Source organism: Eumetopias jubatus, unplaced genomic scaffold (genome assembly GCF_037043125.1).
Source record: "Eumetopias jubatus isolate StellerSeaLion01/CBP00866 unplaced genomic scaffold, mEumJub1_p1.0 scaffold_10, whole genome shotgun sequence".
Lineage (NCBI taxonomy): Eukaryota > Metazoa > Chordata > Mammalia > Carnivora > Otariidae > Eumetopias > Eumetopias jubatus.
In genome coordinates, this window is record NW_028274816.1 from 48712298 (window position 1) to 48735717 (window position 23420).

At 40.3% G+C, this 23420-nt stretch overlaps 1 protein-coding gene across 7 annotated transcripts in view; it reads right to left on the reverse strand.

Annotated features, from left to right (window-relative positions):
* Window positions 1–11648: 11648 nt before the first annotated feature.
* Window positions 11649–23420, reverse strand: part of ZNF382 (zinc finger protein 382) — a 29671-nt gene continuing 17899 nt past the window's right edge. For all 7 annotated transcript variants that reach the window (XM_088028458.1, XM_088028455.1, XM_088028460.1 and 4 more), the window contains one exon: window positions 11649–16095. In XM_088028458.1, coding sequence (XP_087884584.1) covers window positions 14672–16095 — 1424 coding nt within the window. In that variant the 3' untranslated portion in view covers window positions 11649–14671. The remainder of the gene's footprint in view (window positions 16096–23420) is intronic.

Sequence of the window (23420 nt, forward strand, 5' to 3'; positions counted from 1 at the left end):
GGAGTATAGATTTGTAACATGCTACATGGTGAAGAAATCACCCAGCAGTCCTGAATATTGTACAGGCTATCAATCTTTCTCCTGCATGCACTTTAGAATGAGTGTCAGTGCCTGGTTGAAACACACAAGTAATTGTCCCGGGGTAAGAGTCATTTCCCTGAGCCTAGCATCAGTAATGACTTTGCTGGAATTGAGACATATGATTCAATCTGAGATAGAGATTTGGGCAAAGACACATGACCGAGGGCTACTTTAAGGAGGGCTTCAATCTCATTCCTGTAAATGCCAATTATCAAAACTTCTGATTTAAATCAGTTAAATCTATAATGGAGGTTGGGTAGGATTCAGAAAATACAGCACAAAGTGGCGAAGCTCAAAGCACAAACTCTCCAGACAGCAGCACAAATCAAATAGCATGCTTTCCAGTAGGCAACAACTCAAAATACATAGTTGCTAAAAGGCAACAGAGCTTGTTAGGAAACCAAAGCATGAGAAGAGAGACCCCTGGTAGTGGTGGCTATTGCTTAGACACTCTGCTCACTGCTCTAATTTTTGTAGCCACCCTAAAGATGTGGGATAGACCCCCAACTCAAAATTTGGTTTGGGTGTCAAGACTGATGGTACCACACATGCACCAACAGGGTATGGAAAGGTTTATTACATAGTGAGATTTTCTGGGGAGAAGAAGGGAGGATTCCAAGCAGGTCTCAGAATGGATTGAGAGGTAAGGGAGGGGAGAGTGGATTGGGTTTTTTACTGCACTTATGGGTCAGGCTCTCCAAGAGTTCCCATGAACAGGCTGGGGTTTGTGTAGTTTGAACTTCCCCACCTGCACTAAAGGAAATGATACACAGCAGTCAGACATCAAAAATGGAAATCATACCCTTTATTACACTGTATTATCTGTTACTTTGTAACAAGCTACCACAAATTTAGCAGTTTAGAGCAACACGCAGTCATTATCTCACAGTTTCTGAGGTTTATGAGTCTGAGCACAACCTTTGTCCTCTACTTCAAGGTCTTTCAAAAGGCTACAGTCAAGGGCTACCTGGCTGGCTCAGTTGGAAGAGCATGTGACTCTTGATCTCAGGGTTGTGAGTTCAAGCCCCAACTTGAGTGTAGAGATTACTTAAATAAATAAAACTTAAAAAAAAAAAGTCTACAGTCAAGGTATGGGTCAGGTTTTACATGAAGGCACATCTGGGGAAGGATGACTTCCAAGCTCACACAGGATTTAGTTCCTGTTAGACTAAAGTCATCAGTTTCAGGCTGGTTGTTGGCCAGGATCCAATTTCAGTTCCATTGCTGTATGGGCTTCTTCAATATGGCATCTTACTTCATCAAAGCCAGCAAGACAGTCAATAAATAGTCTTCTAGCAAGAAAAGAAAGAAGTTCTCTTTTGTAACTTTAATCACGTAAGTGACTTCCTATGATCTTTGCCATATTCTGTTGATTAGAAATAACTTGACAAGTCAGCCACTCTCAAGGGCAGGAGATTACACAAAGGCATGCATATCAGGAGTCAGAGATCACTGAGGGTCATCTTAGTCTTTCTAACACAGAGACCTATGGCTATTTACTTGAGCAACCACACATTGGAAAAATGAAAATACCCAGACATCTTGAAATCTCCCATACAGGGGTCTGAGTTGACAATGATATCCAGAGACCTGAAGCATTATCATGGTCCACATGTTAAAATAGTCATATGCAGGGGTTGGGTAATAAGTGGATTTTTTTTTTAAGATTTTTCTTTTTTTTTTTGACAGAGAGAGACACAGCGAGAGAGGGAACACAAGCAGGGGGAGTGGGAGAGGGAGAAGCAGGCTTCCCGCGGAGCAGGGAGTCCGATGCGGGGCTCGATTCCAGGACCCCGGGATCATGACCTGAGCCGAAGGCAGACGCCTAACGACCGAGCCAATAAGTGGATTTCTGACCAGTGTCTAGCTTACAGTAGATCTGTTGGGTTCACAGACCATCTGGTGGTTATTCTGTGTATCCCTAAATTTACAAGAAGTATTGACATACTTTGGAGTTGGAGTGACTCCACATAGGCAATTCTTGGCCTTTTAAGTGTTAAGAGTAACAGTGGAAAAGACCAAGTGGAAATCTCTGAGATTACCTCTGTTCCCTCAAGCTACAATGGTAAATTAAAAACTGTATCCCATCCCAGAAAGAGAGTAGATATTAGTCCCACCCTAAAGATCAAAAGGATATAATACTGGCAGTCACTATTATATCTCATGATCATGTGTCTATTTTATGCACCAGTCTGTGAATGTAACTGGAAGATGGCTGTAGGCTACTGCAAGCTCTACCAATTAGTAGCCTCTGGAATTGATATTTTTTTTTATAGAAGATATATAGTAATTGATTTGAATGACTGTATTCTTTTCTATCCCAATCACAAAAGAAAACCAAAGACCATTTGCAAGTGACAAAATATGTGTTTATAATTTTGTCACCTCTGTCAAAATATAAAATGAAATCTGGACCATCACAGTAATTAATTTCTTTTTTTTCCCATTCTTGTACTTTTCTTTTTCTTTCTTTTTTTTATTATGTTATGTTAATCACCATACATTACATCATTAGTTTTTGATGTAGTGTTCCATGATTCATTGTTTGCATATAACACCCAATGCTCCATGTAGAATGTGCCCTCCTTAATACCCATCACCAGGCTAACCCATCCCCCCACACCCCTCCCCTCTAGAACCTTCAGTTTGTTTTTCAGAGTCCATAGTCTCTCATGGTTTGTCTCCCCCTCCGATTTCCCCCTCCTTCATTCTTGCCCCCTGCTATCTTCTTCTTCTTTTTCTTAACATATATTGTATTATTTGTTTCAGAGGTACAGATCTGTGATTCAACAGTCTTGCACAATTCACAGTGCTCACCATAGCACATACCCTCCCCAATGCCTATCACCCAGCCACCCCATCCCTCCCACCCCCCACCACTCCAGCAACCCTCAGTTTGTTTTCTGAGATTAAGAATTCCTCATATCAGTGAGGTCATATGATACATGTCTTTCTCTGATTGACTTATTTCGCTCAGCATAATACCCTCCAGGTCCATCCGCGTCGTTGCAAATGGCAAGATTTCATTCTTTTTGATGGCTGCATAATATTCCATTGTATATATACACCACATCTTCTTTATCCATTCATCTGTCGATGGACATCTTGGCTCTTTCCACAGTTTGGCTATTGTGGACATTGCTGCTATAAACATCGGGGTGCACGTACCCCTTTGGATCCCTACATTTGTATCTTTGGGGTAAATACCCAGTAATGCAATTGCTGGATCGTATGGTAGCTCTATTTTCAACTTTTTGAGGAACCTCCATACTGTTTTCCAGAGTGGTTGCACCAGCTTGCATTCCCACCAACAGTGTAGGAGGGTTCCCCTTTCTCCGCATCCTCGCCAACATCTGTCGTTTCCTGACTTGTTAATTTTAGCCATTCTGACTGGTGTGAGGTGATATCTTATTGAGGTTTTGATTTGGATTTCCCTGATGCCAAGCGATGTTGAGCACTTTTTCATGTGTCTGTTGGCCGTTTAGATGTCTTCTTTGGAAAAATGTTACAGTAATTAATTTCATTGATGACATCAGTTTGTTAAGACAGCATGGGGAAAGGATGTCATGCACATTGGAAGCCTTGTTAAGACACATGTTCCCCAAGGCATGAGAGAAAAACCTACAAAGATTCGGAGACCTGCCACTTAGTAAAGTAAAAGAGAAATTACTCTGTTTGTATCCTCTACTATTGAGAAGAAAGTGCACTTCCGGGCAAACTTCTTTGTGCTATGAAAGCAACACATTCAACATTTTAGAAAACCCGTATACAGAATGACAAAGAATGCAGCCAGCTTTGAGTGGAGCCTACCACAGTAAAGCAGCACGTCCCAGCTGAGGTGCAAATAGTGCTTCCACTTGAGCTATATGATCTGAAATACTGTATACTGTTGGAGATATGGCTGATTGAAAATGATGTGACGTGAAGTTCATGGCAAGCCCTAGTCAGAGCAGAAATGAGCAAGGACATGTCATCCACTGCAGATAATTGCATAGTTTTTTAAAATAAGCTCCTGGTGTGCTACTGGGCTCTGTGAAGACAGAATGCTTGACCATGTGAAACCAAGTCACCATGCACCCTGAATTGCCCATTGTGAGGTATGTCCTGTCAGAACCACAAAGTGATAAAGTTGGATGAGCCCAGTGCAATCTTTGTGAAAAAAATGGAAATGGTACATTCAGAATTGTGCACAAGAAGTACTAAGGGCACACAATCTACATGAGCATGTAACCCATCACTTCCACCAGTGTCTCTCTCAGATCACTCATATGGACATATAGGAGTCCCATATAACCAGCTGAGGAAGAAAGAGAAAGGCTGAACTTGGCTTACAGTCTATTGGCTCTATATGTGAATGTACATGGAAAGCAGCAGTATTACACAGAAGCCTCACACTGGTAGCTCTGAAAGACATTTTTCTCAATGGGTGAAATTTCAGGTTTTGCATTTGGTCTTCCACTTCATGTAGCAGGAGGAGAGGCCAAAGAGAAGAATAATCACATTCCTGTGGTAAATGGCCTGGTCAGGGGACTGGAAGAAGAAAGGTTGGAAGATTGTTATATCAGTCAGTATTTAACCAGAAAACAGAAACAGTATATATAAAGATTTATTGCAGTGAGTCTGCTTATGTGATTGTGGGGGCTGTCTAGGCAAGTCTAAAATCAGGAAGGGCAAGCTAGAATTCTTGGACATGAGATGAAACTGCTATCCACAGGCAGAATTTTTTATTTTTCAAGAATTCCTCAGCTCTACCCTTAATGTCTTTCAACTGATTAAATCAGGCCCTCCTAGATTATCTAGGGTCATCTCTCTTAAAGCCAACTGATTGTAGACTTTAGTCACATCTACAAAATACCTTCACAGCAACACCTAGATTAGTGTTTGAATAACTGTAGTCTAGCCAAGTTGACACATAAAAATGACCTTAACTGTCCACTGCTTGTCAGCTTGGCACCCACACATTTCCTTTAATCACACTCTTCAAATGACAATAAGTCATACTTCCAACTAATATGAAACGCTATCTTGTATACAACTGAAAACACATTAACCCTTTCCCCAAGAGAGGGCGCAAAAGTCCTTGGGTGAGGGTCACTCTTATATCCTGTAACTGTGATATAAAGCTAACTATTACTAATAAATCTTATGTTTGACAGTAAGGGGATAAGAGGGAAGGAAACAAAAATATTTGGTTAATATGTATACAAACATAACAAAATGAAGAATTATGCATGCTATTACTGTTCTCATTTTTACAATTGGTCATGTGGTCACAGCTAGTATTTATAAGTATCTTCTTCCACTACACATTCCATATCTACTTTGCCTTCAGCAAGTACCTCAGGATTTTGATTCTTTCCTGTCAGGATAAACCAAATATTCCTGAAGTGTCTCAGCCATTAGTAGTCCTGCCTGAACCCAGCTGTAGTTTTCCATTAACATTAATCATAGGACATGGTAGTACTGAGATATGCTAAGGGAGCTCCTATATTTCAGACATAAGATTCTTCACATTCATTATATATTAGCAGCCCAAATTTCTCTTGGTAATCGGGACCAATCACTCCCTGAGTACAGTAACCTCCTTCTTTGCCTGTTGATTCTGAAGCATGAGGAGCCCAAAGTGGCCTCAACCCAAGGTGGCAGCTCAACTTTCAGTTTAATGGAAAAATTATTGTTTTCTGGTGGAAGCGTTCCTCTCCTTGCAACTAAGGCTTCTAATCCAGCGGAGCCTAAGGTTACAGGGATGGAAAGCAAAAATTTTGCTAGTGGATCATGATGGGTAATAATGAGTGGAACCACTTCCATTTGCACTCCTTGATTCCTGGACCCATTTGCACCATATATTGGATGTTGATTTAAAGCATATACAGCATCCTCAAAGACACTTCCCCAGTCCCCCAAGATATTGCTATCTCAATGGCATTGAAATTGAGGCTTCAAAAGGCCATTCTAACATTCTATCAAGACAGCTTTTTCAGGAAAAAAAAATGCTTCTTCAGAATGATGGAAAACATGGTAAGACCATGTGAGTGCCATGAGTATGGGCTGATTGCCACAATTCATTTGCTATGAAATGACCCCTTTGATCAGAAACAAATGTTATTTGAAATACCACAGTGATGCATAAGGTGCTCTATAAGTCCACAGATAGTAGTGTGGTGGAAGCACTGAATGCAGGGAAAGAAAAGCCATATCACCCAGGGAATGAGGCCATTTTGGTGACTCAGTGTCGGTCTCTGCAGACTGGGCCCTCAGCAGTAGCTATAACCAGGACATTTTTAGTGAGTGGAAGTCCACGTTGCTGACCCTATGCATAACCTCCATCATTGGGACCATGGCCACTTTGTTTTATGAGCCCGCTGGGTAATGACACAAGTGGCTGAGAAAAGAGGCTGACTGATATCCTCAGAATTGGTCTTCCTATACATGTATTAAGATCCTCCTCTGCTGGGTGCCTGGGTGGCTCAGTCGGTTAAGGGTCTGCCTTCAGCTCAGGTCATGGTCCCAGGGTCCTGGGATCGAGTCCCGCATCGGGCTCCCTGCTCAGTGGGGAGCCCTGCTTTTCCCTCTCCTCCCCACTTGTGCTCTCTCTCACTATGTCTGTCTCTCTCAAATAAATAAAATCTAAAAAAAAATTAGAAAAAAAGATCCTCCTCTGCTGAGATAAGCATTCACATGGGACACAAATACCATCACATCATTTCCCATTCAGAGAAGTCTGTCCACATACCACTTCCCCAGACTTCCTTATCACGTATTTTCCAGTCATGTTCCTTCTAAGTCCCTGACCATCCAACCAAACTATTGACCACAGCCTGTGAATATAGACTTGCTTCTGGCCATTTCTCCTTCTAGGCAAAATAAACAACCAGATGGCCTCCTCACATTTCTTCCCATTGGGAAAATTTCATCATTGTCCTTCAGGAAGTTCCCAGAAAGGGGCTGTAGTGCTGCAACTGTCCTTATTTGGGTGGTACTTGCATGTCATACAGAACCATCTGTAAACCATGTTCACATTTTTTTCTTCCTCAGCCAGCTGGTTGTAGGGCACTCCCCATGAGACCATAGGGTGTGGGCTTGGAGTTGTAGTATCTTAGGAGTAGGGGTGTAGGGATCATGTGCATTTATTTAGTCCACTTAATTTTCTTTTTTTCTTGAGAGAGAGCATGGTGGGGAGGGGCAAAGGGAGAGGAAGAGAGAGAGAAAAAATCTTAAGCAGGTTCCAGGCCCTGTGCAGAGCCTGACGCGGGGCTCATTCTCATAGCACCCTGAGATCATGACCTGAGCTGAAATCAAGAGTCGTATGCTCAATTGACTGACCTGTGGTGCCCCTTTAGTCCACTTCTTCATGCAACTTTGCCTTCAGGGCCTGCTTGAGCCAAATCTCCAATATACCACTCTCATTTGAGATAGTATAAACAGCCTGGACCTGTTGAAGAGCTTTCTCTCATTCTGGGCCCCACTCAAACTAGCAGTTTTTCAGTTCATTAAGTAAAGGGGTCATAATGGCATATCCAAATTACTTTTTTTTTTTAACGTTGTGTCTAAAATCCAAAAAGCCATGTGTCGTGGCTCTATTTTTGTTCTAGGAGGGAATTCTTCACTTTATTTTTTTTTAAAGATTTTGTTTGTTCATTTATTTATTCTTTTGAGACATTCATTTATTTGTTCATTTGAGACACACAGAGAGAGCATGAGCAGGGGGAGAGGCAGAGGGAGAGGGAGAAGCAGGCTGCCTGCTGAGCCAGGAGCCCGATGTGGGACTTGATCCCAAGACCCTGGGATCATGACCTGAGCGGAAGGCAGATGCCTAACCATCTGAGCCACCCAGGCACCCAGGGATTCTTCACTTTAAGAAGGATATCTCAATATGCACCACCTTGAATCCATAGAAATTCAACTGAGGTGGAAGGCCCCTGAATTCTTGCCAAAGTTATTTCCGACTCTCTGCTAATATGTCTAGAGTCTTTATTAATGTAATGGCCTAGCATGATGACTTGTGCAAGGGAAATGTGATCAAGTTGTGGGTGGATTAAATTATGACCTAGACCTGGAGAGTTGATATACCCTTGTGATGGTTCATTTTATGTGTCAATTTGGCTAGGCCACAGTACTTACATATTTGTTCAAACACTATTTTAGATGTTTCTTTGAAGGTAATTTTTAGACAAGATTAACATTTCAATCAGTAGACTGAGTAAAGCAGATAGCCCTCCATAATGTGTGTGGGCCTCATCCAACCAGTTGAAGGCTTTAAAAAATTTTTTTAAAGATTTTATTTATTTATTTGACAGAGAGAGACACAGCGAGAGAGGGAACACAAGCAGGGGGAGTGGGAGAGGGAGAAGCAGGCCTCCCGCGGAGCAGGGAGCCCGATGCGGGGCTTGATCGCAGGACCCTAGGATCATGACCTGAGCCGAAGGCAGATGCTTAATGACTGAGCCACCCAGGCGCCCCAGTTGAAGGCTTTAATAGAAAAGAAAACTGACTTCTCTTGAAGAAGAGGAAATTCTGTCAGCAGACTGCTTTAGGCTTGAACTGCAGCATCAACTCTTACCTGGTTTTCCAGCCTGCATGACTACCCTGCAGATTTTTGACTTACCAGCTTCCACAATTGCATGATCCAATTCTTTTCTTTCTTTTTTTTTTTAAGATTTTATTTATTTGGGGCAGGCCCCGCATCCGGCTCCCTGCTCCGCGGGAAGCCTGCTTCTCCCTCTCCCACTCCCCCTGCTTGTGTTCCCTCTCTTGCTGTGTCTCTCTCTGTCAAATAAATAAAATCTTTAAAAAAAAAGATTTTATTTATTTATTTGAGAGAGAGAGAATGAGCAGGGAGAGGGACAGAGGGAGAAAGAGAAGCAGGCTCCCCGCTGAGCAGGGAGCCCAATGTGGGGCTTGGTCCCAGGACCCTGGGTGCTTAACCGACTGAGCCACCCAGGTGCCCCAACATGATCCAGTTCTTTAAATTAAATCTCTCTTTCTCTTTCTCTGCCTTCTGTTTCTTTATATGTGTGTGTGTGTAGGGGCACCTGGGTGGCTCAGACGTTGGGCGTCTGACTTCGGCTCAGGTCATGGTCCCAGGGTCCTGGGATCGAGCCCCGCATCGGGCTCCCTGCTCGACCAGAAGCCTGCTTCTCCCTCTCCCACTCCCCCTGCTTGTGTTCCTGCTCTCGCTGTGTCTCTCTGTCAAATAAATAAATAAAATCTTTAAAAATATATATATATATGTGTGTGTGGGGGGGTGTATTTGTATACATGTTACATGCATACACATGTGTGTATATACAAAATATGCATGTATGTGTATGTACACACATATGTATCTGTATATGGGGGGTACCACTTAGGGGTTTGCACACATACACACACACATACACAGATGTGTATATGTCTGTATAAACCCCTAAGTTGTTCTATTTCTCTGGAGAACCCAGATTAACACAGCTACTGAGGTAGAACAGTGAAGGTGTATTGCTGGCCTGAAAACACAGTACTTCTGGTGGTCTTTAGTAAAAGATATCTAGAAAATAATTTTTCCAGGTCAATAGCTATATACCACATACCAGAGGATGTGTTAATTTGCTCAAGCAACAAAACCACATCTGAAATGCAATTAGGGTTACCACCTGATTAAATTTATGATAATCTATTGTCATTTAAGATCCATCTGTTTTCTGCGTAAGCCAAATAAGTGACTTGAATGAAATATGTTGGAAATCACCACTCATCTTTCAAGTCCAGTGCCACAAATATCTGTAATACCTACAGGATTGTGGTATTGTTTTTTTTAATTACTATTTTTGTGGGTAGAGGCAGTTATACCTACAAAGGCTTCCAGTTGGCCTTCCCTACCATAATAACCCTCACCACAGGTCAGAGAACTAATATGGGGTTCTGTTAGTTGCCAAGTATGTCTATTCCAATTACGCATTTGGAACTGGGGAAATAACTGCAAGATGGGCTGAGAGACCAATGGGCTCACTGTGAGACAGCCTTGAGCTAAAATTCCATTGGTCACCTGACCTCCATTAGCCCCGACTGTAACTGATGGACCACAGTGACATTTTGGGTTTCCAGAAATTTGAGTCAATTCAATCCAATGTTCAGTAATTCCTAAGAAGTATGATTATGTCTTTTTCCCCAATGCAGCTACCTTGGTAAGTGGCCATAGTTTCCTTTGGAGAAGGATAGGAGAAAGTTAACAGTAGTTAGTTAGAAAAGCTCTAACATTATGTTCACGATGCTTGGATGTCTGGCATTGACCCTTGATTGAGATAAGGGCAGAGATATGTGAGGTGCTATCTAAAGTCTAAAGCTCCCCTGTAGACCTCCAGAGCCAATTTGTTTATCAAGTAAATGATTAGATAGCCTAGCTTGATTATGTAATGAGTGAACAGATGGGCATAAAAGCCCTTGCAGGGAACTTCTGCCTTGAGCTCTCCCAAAATAAATTCACACAGATCTTAGTGGTTCAACCTGAAGAAAAAGTGCAGTCTGCATGTGAATAAGGACACTGGGGAGGTTGCACGTGAATAATTCTGACTCCCTAATTACTTACCTACCTTTTCTTTCTCTTAGTGAGCCACATCCTTTGGTTTTATTTATTATTTTTTTATTATTTATTTTTTTTAAGTAGGCTCCACAACGTGGGGCTTGAACGCACATCCCTGAGATCAAGACCTGAGCTGAGATCATGAGTCAGATGCTTAACTGAGTCACCCAGGCACCCCCCCTTTTGCTTTTAAATGAAAACATTACGTGGATATGCTCTGTGGAGTCTTGTCAGTCCTTTGGACTGATGGAATCTTTGCACATGTTAACTGTCTTTTGTCTTATGACCTTGCAGTTAGGTGTATAAATATGAATTTGTGAATTAATTCCTATTCTGTTATATATATTTAGGAGTAAGTGGACTTGCAATCCAAAATCATATTCACTCCCAACAGCTGCCCAAACTTCATTCACCAATAGGTTAGTTGAAAAGTCCTCATTTCATATACGTATCCATTCATAAAATATTCATAAAAATTAATGAAAAAGAACATGCCCAACTTCTTCAAAAGAAATCTTCATATAGGAGTATGGAACATAGCCCAATGCTGTTTCACACCAAACATAAAATATTGGGCCTGCTTTTTCTAAGAAGCAGCTTATATGTGAATAGCTGGTAGAAAGCAAAAATCCATTTAGACTTTATTCAAAGCATTGAAAGTGCCTTCTACAAGGACATGGCTGTACTTATCTCCATATCTTTTTTTTTTTTTAGAGACTTTATTTATTTGAGAGAGAGCACAAGCAGGGGGGAGGAGCAGGCAGAGGGAGAGGGAGAGGCAGAAGCAGGCTCCCTGCTGAGCAAGGAGCCCAACGCAGGGCTCGATCCCAGGACTCCGGGAAAATGACTCAAGCCAAAGGCAGATGCCTAACTAACTGAGCCCCCCAGGTGCCCCCTTATCTCAATATCTTGATTTCTCTCTGCATCTTAGTTCATGGAACATCAGGGAAATGACTCTGCACAGGATCTTTTTTTTTTTCAAGTTTTATTTATTTATTTTTTGACAGAGACAGAGACAGCGAGAGAGGGAACACGAGCAGGGGGAGTGGGAGAGGGAGAAGCAGGCTTCCCACTGAGCAGGGAGCCCGATGCAGGGCTCGATCCCAGGACTCTGGGATCATGCCCTGAGCTGAAGGCAGACGCCCAACGACTGAGCCAGGCGCCCCCACACAGGATCTTTCAAAGATATACTTGTTTCCTTGCATTATCCACAGTAGGTCTTTTGGGGCTATTTTCATTTTTGCAAAATTTTGAAGAATGCATTTGCATAGCTAAGCTAACCAAGTTGATAAGTATAATTTACTGCCAGAAAATGAGAAAGATAGCATATGAACCCTTCATCGAGTTGTTATTTATGTATGTAATTGCAAACAAAAAATACAGCCAATCTTTAACTGTGTATCAGGATCATTTTTTTTTTCATGCCAAAAATCTAGTGGTCACCACTTTTGCTCATTGACTCTGAATCCAAATGTTCATACCATTGTTTTATAATATAGATACTCAGAGATTATTTTCCCTTTCTTTTTTTAAAGAATTTTATTTATTCATTTGAGACAGAGAGAGAGAGAGAGAGCAGGAGCGGTGGGGAGAGGCAGAGGAAGAGGGAGAAGCAGACTCCCTGCTGAGCAGAGAGCCCGATGTGGGGCTTGATCCTAGGACGTGATCATGACCTGAGCCAAAGGCAGATGCTTAACATCTGAGCCACCCAGGTGCCCCTATTTCCCTTTCTTTTAATCAATACAATTTAATTTTTATTTTATTTATTTTTTAAAAGATTTTATTTGACAGAGAGAGACACAGTGAGAGAGGGAACACAAGCAGGGGGAGTGGGAGAGGGAGAAGCAGGCTTCCCGCCGAGCAGGGAGCCCAATGCAGGGTTCGATCCCAGGACTCTGGGATCATGACCTGAGCCGAAGGCAGATGCTTAACGACTGAGCCACCCAGGCGCCCCTCCAATTTAATTTTTAAAATGTAACCATTTTGTGGGTCAGGAATTTGAGAAGGCTTTAGCTGAGCATTTCTTGCTTGGGGTCTTTCAGGTGGTTCTAGTTGGATGTTAGTAGGGGCTACAGTCATCTGAAGACTTGATTAGGTGTCCCAGCTGGCTTATTTAGTTGACAGATGTTACTGGATGATGGCTGGGAGCTTAGCTGGGGCTATTAACCAGGTGCCTACATGTAGACTCTCTAGCATTATAATCTCAGGATGGTTACACTTCTTCCTGGAAGCAGCTTTCCCCAGAGTTAGAGTTCCAAGCCTCATCTATTCCCTTCTGAAATTTTCCTTTCTTTAGTATAAATTTTTTGATGTTGTATAAGGAGTGAGCTATGGCTAAAGTCATTCTTATGATCTTTTTTTTCCCCCCACAACCCCCAACACACGTGTGTTGGGGGTTGTGGGGAAGGACAGAGGGAGAGAGAAATCCCAAGCAGGCTCCTGTGGGTGGAGCCTGACTCAGGGCTTGATCTCATGACCCTGAGACCATGACCTAAGCCAAAATCAAGAGTTGGACGCTCAACTGACTGAGCCACCCAGGCACCCCTTATGATCATTTCATTTAGAGTTCCCATCCAATGTGAATTCCATGGTGTTGTGTATGAACCATAAGCTTTTCCATATTCATCATTTTTACACATCCAGCAAGATATAGGCCATAGGTAAAAGCTATTATCCCCTGTTCTCTTTACTATACTTATAAGATTTTTCTCCAGTTAGAACTCTCTAATGCAAGGAAGCATGCTAGGAGCCTTCCTTTCCTGAGTATGACTTTTGGATTTCAAATATGGCATTTTTGTGGCTAGAGGCAATCTCACATTTATTACATTTGTTTGGTATTATATTACAGTTTGGGCTGTGGCTAAAAGCCTTTGTACATGCGTTATAATTGGATTCTCAGTTTTCATATTTGTAGAATTTCCCTCTAGCATGAATTCTCTGGTTGGAACCATCACCATATCGCTAATATTCACAGTTGTTTTCCTTCAGAGTGAATTATCTCATGTGTGAAAGTTCTGAGTTGTTTGGTAGTATCTACCAAAGCTGACCAAACACATATGCTCCAGGACCCAGCAATTCCATTCTTAGTATGTATGCAAGAGAAATGAACATATATACGTACACCAAAAAACTGGGGCACCTGGGTGGCTCAGTTGGTTAAGCGTCTGCCTTCGGCTCAGGCCATGATCCCAGGGTCCTGGGATTGAGCCCCGCATCAGGCTCCCTGCTCAGCAGAGAGCCTGCTTCTCCCTTTCCTCTGCCTGCCCCTCTGCCTACCTGTGCTCTCTGTCTGTCAAATAAATAAACAAAAAATATCTTAAAAAAAAAAACCAAAAAACAAATATGTTCACAGAGGCATTATTTTTATGACCCTAAACTGTAAACAATGAAAAAGTCCATCAAGAGTAGATTGGATAAATTGTAATTTAATCATATGATGGAACTCTATGTAGAACAGAAATAAATGAACTTCTGCATGCACTAATGAGTCTTACAGACATAATGAATGAAACAAGCCATATATAAAAGAATACATGATTTATAATCCAATTTATATAAGGTTCCTAATATGCAAAATGTAATTTATAATGTTAGAAGTCAGAACTGTGGTAAATTTTGAGGAGGTAACAACTAATTTTTATTTCCTATTTCCAACGAGAAATACAGTTCACACTTCCTTTCTTTAAAACACCTCTGCTCACAGTGTGGTCCACAGACCACTGCCAGTTGGTCAACTCCTTATTACTGGGTCACAACAAGGTATGTTTTGAAATTGAAAATAAGCAATTTTTAATGTTTGTAGAAACTTGACAGAGGAAGTTTATGCCTGCTGAATCTAATAATAAAAAATTGAGGGTGGTATTTTCAATGACTATTGTCATTTGTCTAGTCATTCTTTGTGTTATATAGGCTCACAAACAGTAGGTAAATTTGTGGAATAGTACCTAAAACTGTTGAATATTATTATATTTGCAAGCTACATCATGTATAGGGTTTACTATGACTTCAAAAGTTTTTACTGAAAAGTCATATTCTTTACTGAATTCCCAAGGTTTCTACCTTGTGAGTTTTTTGATGTACAATGAGGTTTGACTTACAACTGAAGAACTTCCCACATTCTTTACATTCATATGGTTTCTCTCCTGTGTGAGTTTTCTGATGGCGAATGAGGTTTGATTTCCTACTAAAGGCTTTCCCACACTGAGAACATCCATTGGATTTCTCTCCTGTATGTATTCTCTGATGAACAGTGAGGATTGCCTTCTGGCGAAAGGACTTCCCACATTCATTACAAATATATGGTTTTTCCCCAGTGTGAATTCTTTGATGGAGAGTGAGGGTTGTCTTTTGGCAGAAGGACTTCCCACATTCACTGCAAATATAGGGTTTCTCTCCTGTGTGGGTTCTCTGATGTACAGTGAGCGTTGTCTTCTGGATAAATGCCTTCCCACACTCATTACATTGATATGGTTTCTCTCCTGTGTGAGTTCTCTGATGATCAATGAGGTATGACTTCTTTCTAAAAGCACTTCCACACTGAGTACATTCATAGGCTTTCTCCCCTGTGTGTGTTTTGTGATGTCTAGTGAGAGTTGCCTTCTGGCGGAAGGACTTCCCACAATCCATACAGATGTAGGGCTTCCCCTCTATATGTGTTTTCTCGTGTAGAGTGAGGGCTGTCTTTTGACGGAAAGCTTTCCCACATTGATTGCAAACATAAGGTTTCTCACCTGTGTGAATTCGTTGATGTTCAATGAGATATGACTTCCTTCTAAAGCTATTCCCACAGTAAGGACACTGAAAGGGTTTCTCTTCTGTTTGAGATCTCTGATGCACGATAAAAACAGACTTCCTGCAGAGGAACTTCCCATATTTGCTGTATGCATGGGGTTTCTTCTCAATAAGAGTTTGTGAATGGGCATTGAGATTTGACTTTTCGATTAAGGCTATTCCATCTTTATTGTATTCAAAGGGTTTTTCTCCTCTGTGAGCTCGGGTATGTGTAAATAACATTCCTTTCATAAGGAAGGATTTTTCACATTCATTATGATCTAATGATTGCTCAGGAGTTTGAACCTTCTGATGTTGAATAAGCTCTTGTTTACCACTCAGACTCCTTTCTGTTTGTTTATAGAGGTTCACTGTAGTATGAATTTTCTCATTCTTAGTATTGAGGAATGATTTCTCCCATCCCTTACTCTCACCAAACTTCTCTCTTACAGGGCTTATATTTCTACTGACTAATTCCGAAATATTTTTTAAAACCTTTCCATCAGGCTTATATTCACGTAGCGTTGTTTTTGAAATAATACGGTTCTTGCCTACGGTAAGTGTTTTCCCAAAAATATTACTTCTTTCCTTAATTAGTCTTTTGTGGTTGATGAATATGACTGATCTGGAGTGCCTGTCTTGGTATTCTTTGAACTTCACTAAAACATCTTCAGTTTTTCCATCTTCTCCTAGAAAAGAATAACAACATTGTAAGTTTTCACATAAATGTTATGGATTGGATGTATATACAAACAACCCATTGTGCAACCGTCTGCCTCACTATTTTGGTCTATACAAAGGCCAAAATAAAATACCTCTTGGTAGGGAAAATTCATATGACATAAACACAAATCCTGCTACACAGTTAAAGTGAGGAAACGTTGGCATAAGAAAAGAACACTCATATCTTTGGCATATTGTAAATATAAACTACATTGAGCAGGTCTAATAATCACAAGGACAAGTAAACAGAAGACAAAGGATGATGAAAGTGGGATTGTTCTTGGAATGGGCAGATGCAGAAATAATGGAGTGAGCTTATTAAGGGTACTAACCAGTAAGCAAGGAAAATGATCAGGTAGAAATGAAAGCCTAAATATTATTCCCTCGTGCCTAAATATGTGTTATAAAATACTTCCATTTGTTTCTTCCTCACTTGCATGTAACCTATTCATGGCAAATGAACTTTCTCAAGCACTCCTTTCCTAATGTTGAGAGAAACACTGTTTATAGCCTAGGCCCTAACTCTCCACACAACTTATTTTCTCTTGAAAGGGAAGACTTTCAGAAACCTATTTCCATTAGGAGTTGTAAAATAAACCAGACAACAAAGCATACTTGAAACATGAATATAATCACTGTTGTATTCTGACTGCTGTTACCATCGATAATTCTCCTGACCATCAGTTCTAACTTTTCCTCCTTTCATTTTCTGAATTACTTTTTCAGTTTTCAGGAAGGATGGGTTTAAGTTTTCCTCCCAATGCAGTAACATACCTTAACTCTGCTATTCCCTATGGGGAATGTGAAGGCCTAGATTCTTCAACTGTATGTTTACAGCACTGACCGACTCTAATATTTTTCTTTTCTTTTTTTCTTTTACTCTATTATTTTTCTTATAATTCTTGGCTATATCTGATTATTGTTCCCTTACTACCACCCATTTCTAGTATGGTAATTTTAAATATGGATTCATCTTACCCTTGAATTGTGTCTTATTTACAATAGCCCTTAACTGGTAACTGCCCAAGTACTCATCAAAAGGTAAATGGTAATATTGTGTCATGTATGTATATAATGTGATACTACTCACCAATAAAAAGAAAAAAATCTGATACACAGTGGAAAGAGATGAATCTCATTTTTCAGAGTGAAAGCTTTATGCAAAAGAGCACATATTATACAATTCCATTTATGTGCAGTTCTAGAACACGCTAAAACTAATCTGTATTAGTAACTGGAGTAACATCATCTTTCTAAGGACCTTAACCACCTGCAGGGACATTCTATTATTCAATTTATCCAAAGCCTTCATATATTATTTGTATCCTTTAATGTCGAATTTATCTGAAATTAGATTATAATTATAGTCTGGACCATCCATTTCAAGAACTCTTTCAACAACCTGCTCTTTTAATATGAATATTATATGTAAAATGCTCAATTTGATAATATTGCCTTCCCAACTAAAACTTATGCTCTTGGATGTCAATATTTTATTGACTATCTTCTTAGTATATGTTAACACACGGTTATCTGAGATAAAGGGATGTGATCTTGGCATGTATATATATATTTATTTATTTATTTTAAAGATTTTATTTGAGAGAGACAAAGAGAGCACAAGCAGGGGGAGCAGCAGAGGCAGAGGGAGAAGCAGGCTCCCCACCGAGCAGGGAGCCTGTTGCGGGACTTGATCCCAGGACCCCTGGATCATGACATGAGCCGAAGGCAGTAACTGACTGAGCCACCCAGGTGCCTCTTGGCATGTATATTTAAAAGAACTTATCATTAAATGATTTCTGAATGGATAGGAAAGATGTTTTCCTTGCATGGAATCAAAGATAGTCAGGTAACTATTGGATATCTAGCCTCTGTTACAAACTACAGTAAGGAAAAGTAAAAGAACCTTTTTGGGGGGCAACTGTTCAGATTGATCATACCAGAGAATGCGTCTGTTTGCAATTTACAGACATAAGTAGAATGTGAATGCAGAAAAAAAGGAATTGAACATGGTCTGGAGAAGTCAAGGAACATTTCACAGAGGAAGTGAAACTTGATCTTTTAACTAAATGATATACATGTTGTATTGTATAGTAAAGAATATAATCTTGCCCAAAGAGACATCTGACATTTGCCTTTGGCTTCTGGGAAGTAATCTTCTAAGCCCTTGGAATATGTATTTGTTTGCCTGGGAGCCTTTGGGCAGCTAGTAAGTCACAATGTAATTTAGCATGAGATCTTAGAGCCACACAAAGAGTGTGATTAGGGTGCATGCTTTGGGTCACAGAGTATCAGCTTGACCTCTAAAGGGGCTGAAAACTGAGACTGGCTACATGTACAGTTAATCATGCCTATGTTATGGAGCCCCGATATAAACTCTGGACAAGGGGCTCAGGTGATGCTTCCCTGGTTGGCAATATTCTGTAGGTATTGTCACACCAGCAAGGTAATTTTGCCCATGATTCCACAGAGAGAGGTCTACTAGAAGCTTCATGTTTGGTACTTTCCTGGACTTTGCCCTTTCTGCTTGACTGATTCTAATCTGTATTTTTTCTTCTGTAATAAACTGTTAACTGTGAACATAATAGCTTTCAGTAAGTTCCATGGATCCTTATAGCATATTGTTGATACTAGCAGTCTTGGGGACCCCCGAACTTACAGTTGGTGTCAGAAGTGAGGGTGGTCTTGTGTATACTGTGTGCGCTCTCTGACAAATAAATAAAATCTTTTGTTTAAAGATTTTATTTATTTATTTGACACACAGAGAGAGATAGAGAGCACAAGCAGGGGGAGGGGCAGACAGAGGGAGAGGGAGAAGCAGGCTCCCTGCTGAGCAAGGAGCCCGACACGGGGCTTGATCCCAGGACCCTGGGATCATGACCTGAGCCAAAGGCAGCCGCTTAAGTGACTGAGCCACCCAGGTGCCCCTTAAATCTTTTTAAAAAATCAATAATCAAAGGTATGACACAACTGATTGTTGTATTGCTCTAGGAAGATCAAAATATACACTAGAGTTTAAATGGGAGAAGTGGGCTGAAAATGTCTATTTGAAAGCCATTCACATAAAAAACAAGAAAACCAACTTGAGAATGGATCAGATTATTATAGTTTACAGAATTTTTTTTTTTTTTTTTAAGAGAGAGCGTGCAGACGTACAAACAGGGAGGGGGATATGCAGAGGGAGAGGGCAAGAGAATCCTGAGCAGACTCTATGCTGAGTCCAGAGCCTGACACAAGGCTAGACCCCACAAGGAGACCAAAACCTGAGTGCCCTGAGTGGAAACCAAGAATCGGATACTTAATTGACTGCACCACCCAGGTGCCCCAACTTATAGGACTCTTATAAAAGCAAGAACTGAAGACGAAGAAAGAGCCTTTAAGGATATCAACAAGAGACCACTGAAATAAAATCAATTTATTCAATAAATATTTATTTTCCTAGGCAATAAAGGAGGGAGGAAAAGAAATGAAGATGTGAAAAGGCACTCAGGGAAATAGAATTAAAATGAGTTAGTTTTTTTTTTTACCCAAATCAAGGTGGGTAGGAATCAGGAATCTGAGCACTATGATATGGAACATGGAAACTTATTGGAAATAAATTTATTTTAAAAAAGTGATACTAAAATTATCTTAGGTCCACAGCATATGGATTTTGAAATCTGATGGCAGGTGTCATGGTGAGAATAGTATATAAGCCTGACTGCAAGAAACAGACACTGCACAGGGAAAGAAAGGAAAGAAAATGAAAACTAAGAGGAAGATATATTAGACAATGATTTCTCTTTTTACTTTTTGGATAGATTTAAGAATGCCTATAAAGAGGAGACCAAACAAAAGAAAAAAGAGGACTGAAATGTTAAAAACACGAAAAACAAGAAGAAAGGCCTAAACCAGCAGTTCCCAAAGTGTGATTTATGGACCTTAGTATATGAGATCCTTATGTGGGAGGCGGGGAGGGGGAGAGGTAGTCCATAAAATCAGAACTATTTTTGTTAATAACAACATTCCATTTGTCTTTTTAAGATGGGTGTCTGATTTGTACTTACGGAATTTTAATTTATGAAGGTGACTAACTGATGACATAGGCTGATGCCATTAAATGATTTTCAGTACATTTCCTCCTTTGTAGGGCCAAATGTAGGAGCAGCAGGCTTGGTCAGGAGGCAGAAAGGAGAGAGGGGAAAGCCTATGCCAGAGCCTTTTATGGGACTTGCTTCCATGGGAAAGGGCAGGAGAAACAGTTTAGGATTGCTTTTTTGAACAGTGTTGGAGGCTATGGGTTACAGGGGTGGTCTTTAGTTGTATGTACCTGGCCCTGGGTGATTTAGGGCACGGGAAATGTTGGCTTGGTGTGTGACAGTTAGGTAAAGGAGGTAGTTGAGGGTATGGACTTGGGATTGGTTTTTATATGAAATGTGGGCTTACCAACAGGTTGTTTACTGTCTCTATGAATTAGCTAGCTCTGGGAGGGGCAATCTCTCCCCAGCCAGCAAGGCCCTCCAAAGTTGTCAAGACATCATAAAATATAGAAGATAAAAAATACGATTAATACAGTGAGTAAAATGCTGGCACATCAGCATAAATGAAAACACTTGCACCAATCTATAATAGTAATCACTACATTTCTAATCCATAAGAAAAAAGATTTCATGTAAGACTGTTTTTGATAGAGCAGGAAAAAATCATTAACTTTATTAGATCTCCACCCTTGAGTACACATATTTTCAATATTCTGTGTGATGATTAAAGATGTATGCATAAAGCACTTCTGTTGCATATCAGAGCATAATGTATTTTGTGAGGAAAAGTACTGGTGTAATTATTTGAATTGAGAACTGAATACAGGGCCCTCTGTCTCCTCCTGCTGCATCCAAAAACAGAATGTTCCTGTGAAACCTTTCATAAGCTGAAATGGCATAAAGTGAAGAAGCAACTACCACTAATTTATACAGAAAAACTTTTGAGCATTCCCAGATCCAAAAAATAACCTCTCTTCAGCTTTTGTGACACATCTTGCTAATGGATATGCAAAATAAATTGAGGTAAAGCACAGATGCTCAAAGCTATGGCAGCCTGATGCTGAGATGCTGAGTGTAGTGTCAGGGAAGGAGCTTGGCAGTGCCTTTACAGCTCGCCACAAAACAAACACTGAGTATTATTTTTGCTTTTCACCTTGTTTTGTAAAAGCAAAAATCCTCTTCGGATTTCTTTTGGTTAGTGGAAACAGGTACTAATGGAGGTCTTTAGTAAAACCAAAGTGGCGAAACAGGAACTTTCAAAAAGCAGGGGATATCTATATCTACTTTTGGTGGAACAGCATTTTTACTTGAGAGTACACTGATTATTATTCAAACATGGGTATCTGGTAGACTTTTTTTTTTTTTTTTTAAGATTTTATTTATTTATTTGACAGAGAGAGACACAGCGAGAGAGGGAACACAAGCAGGGGGAGGAAGAAGCAGGCTTCCCACAGAGCAGGGAGCCCGATGTGGGGCTTGATCCCAGGCGCCCTGGGACCATGACCTGAGCCAAAGGCAGATGCTTAACGACTGAGCCACCCAGGTGCCCCTCTTTTTTTTTTTTTTTTTTGCTTTTATTTATTTGTCAGAGGGAGAAAGAGCACAAGCAGGGGGAGCGGCAGGCAGAGGGAGAAACAGGCTCCGCACTGAGCAAGGAGACTGATGCAGGACTCCATCCCAGGACTCTGGGATTACGACCTGAGCCGAAGGCAGATACTTAACCGAATGAGCCACCCAGGCGTCCCTCGGTAGATATTTTCTTAAACAATGTGAGCACGTTAATTCAAGGAAAACATATGCTAATATTTGTAACCAATGATAAAATTCAAGCTTTCAAACAAAGGTCATTATGTTGGAAAGCTTGTATTTGCTACTGCGAGCTTGTCAGCTTCCCAATTCTTAAGACTTTTCTGATGACATTTCTGATGATATTAACAAATGTAGCCTTTTGTGTTTTTTTTAAAGTTAATATTATATATAGAGATATGTCAAAATTTGGAAGATATTAGATGTCACTGAACTGTTACTTTCCAAATGATTAATACATAATATTACCAAAAAATGCATGGGTAAAATATCCATTTAAGTAGACCATTGGATTTTACGGGGTTTTTTGTTGTTGTAGTTGGTTTTTTTTAGATGATTTGGGATGAAGAAGATAGTTCTATTTTTTTTTAAGATTTTATGTATTTATTTGAGAGAGAGATAGTGACAGAGATAGGGAGAAGAGAGCATGAACGGGGAGGAGAGGGAGAAGCAGGCTTCTCACTGAGCAGGGCACAGAAGTTCATTGTTATGGTTTCAGATTCTATATTGCAACTAACTGTTCAGGAACTACCAATTGTTACATTTGGGTGTAGTATTAATGAAGAATATCTATGACAATCTAAAAAGGTGCTTAAAATATTTCTCATTCGGGGACACCTGGGTGGATCAGTCGGTTAAGCGTCTGCCTTTGGCTCAGGTCATGATCCCAGGATCCTGGGATGGAGTCCCGCGTCGGGCTCCTTGCTCAGCAGGAAGCCTGCTTCTCTCTCTGCCTGCCACTTCCCCTGCTTGTGCTGGCTCTCTATTTCTGTCTCTCGCTCCCTGACAAATAAATAAAATCTTTAAAAAAATATTTCTCATTCAAACTACATATAATGCATGAAGGAAGGTTTTCTTCATATGATTCAAACAACATTTTACAACAATTTGAATACAGAATCAGATGTGAAAATCAGCTATTTATTAAATAAATTTCAATTATGTAACAATTCCACTTTTGTCACTATTGTTTTTCTTTTGGGAAATAGTTATTTTTGTAAAAATATGATTTTATGTCCACATGTAATAAGTTTATTATTTTTATATTGTTTTAAAATGAATTAGTAAAAATTTTTTGTTTTAACTTCTAATAGGGTACACGCACACACATGCACAAAGTTCTTTTAATCCTTAATAATTTTAAGAATATTAACAAGTCCCAAAACTAAAAAGTTTGAGAAATTGCTTATCTAGATATCCAGATTCTGATAATGGCAGAGAGGTTAGTTTCAAAACAACCTTTCCAGCTGATAACAATGATAAGCTATGGACCAGCTGTAAAAGAAAAGCAGGCAGAAACTGAAGTGGATATAACATTTGAAAAGAAAGAAACCACACTACCTAAGATCTACATTTACCCAGGTTTTCCACTGTGGGCCCTGGTAAGCTTGTGCAGCACACAAGGGACAAATAGATCTTTGGGAGAAAGCAGGAGTCATCCTGTGCAGAAAAATCTGAGATCAAAT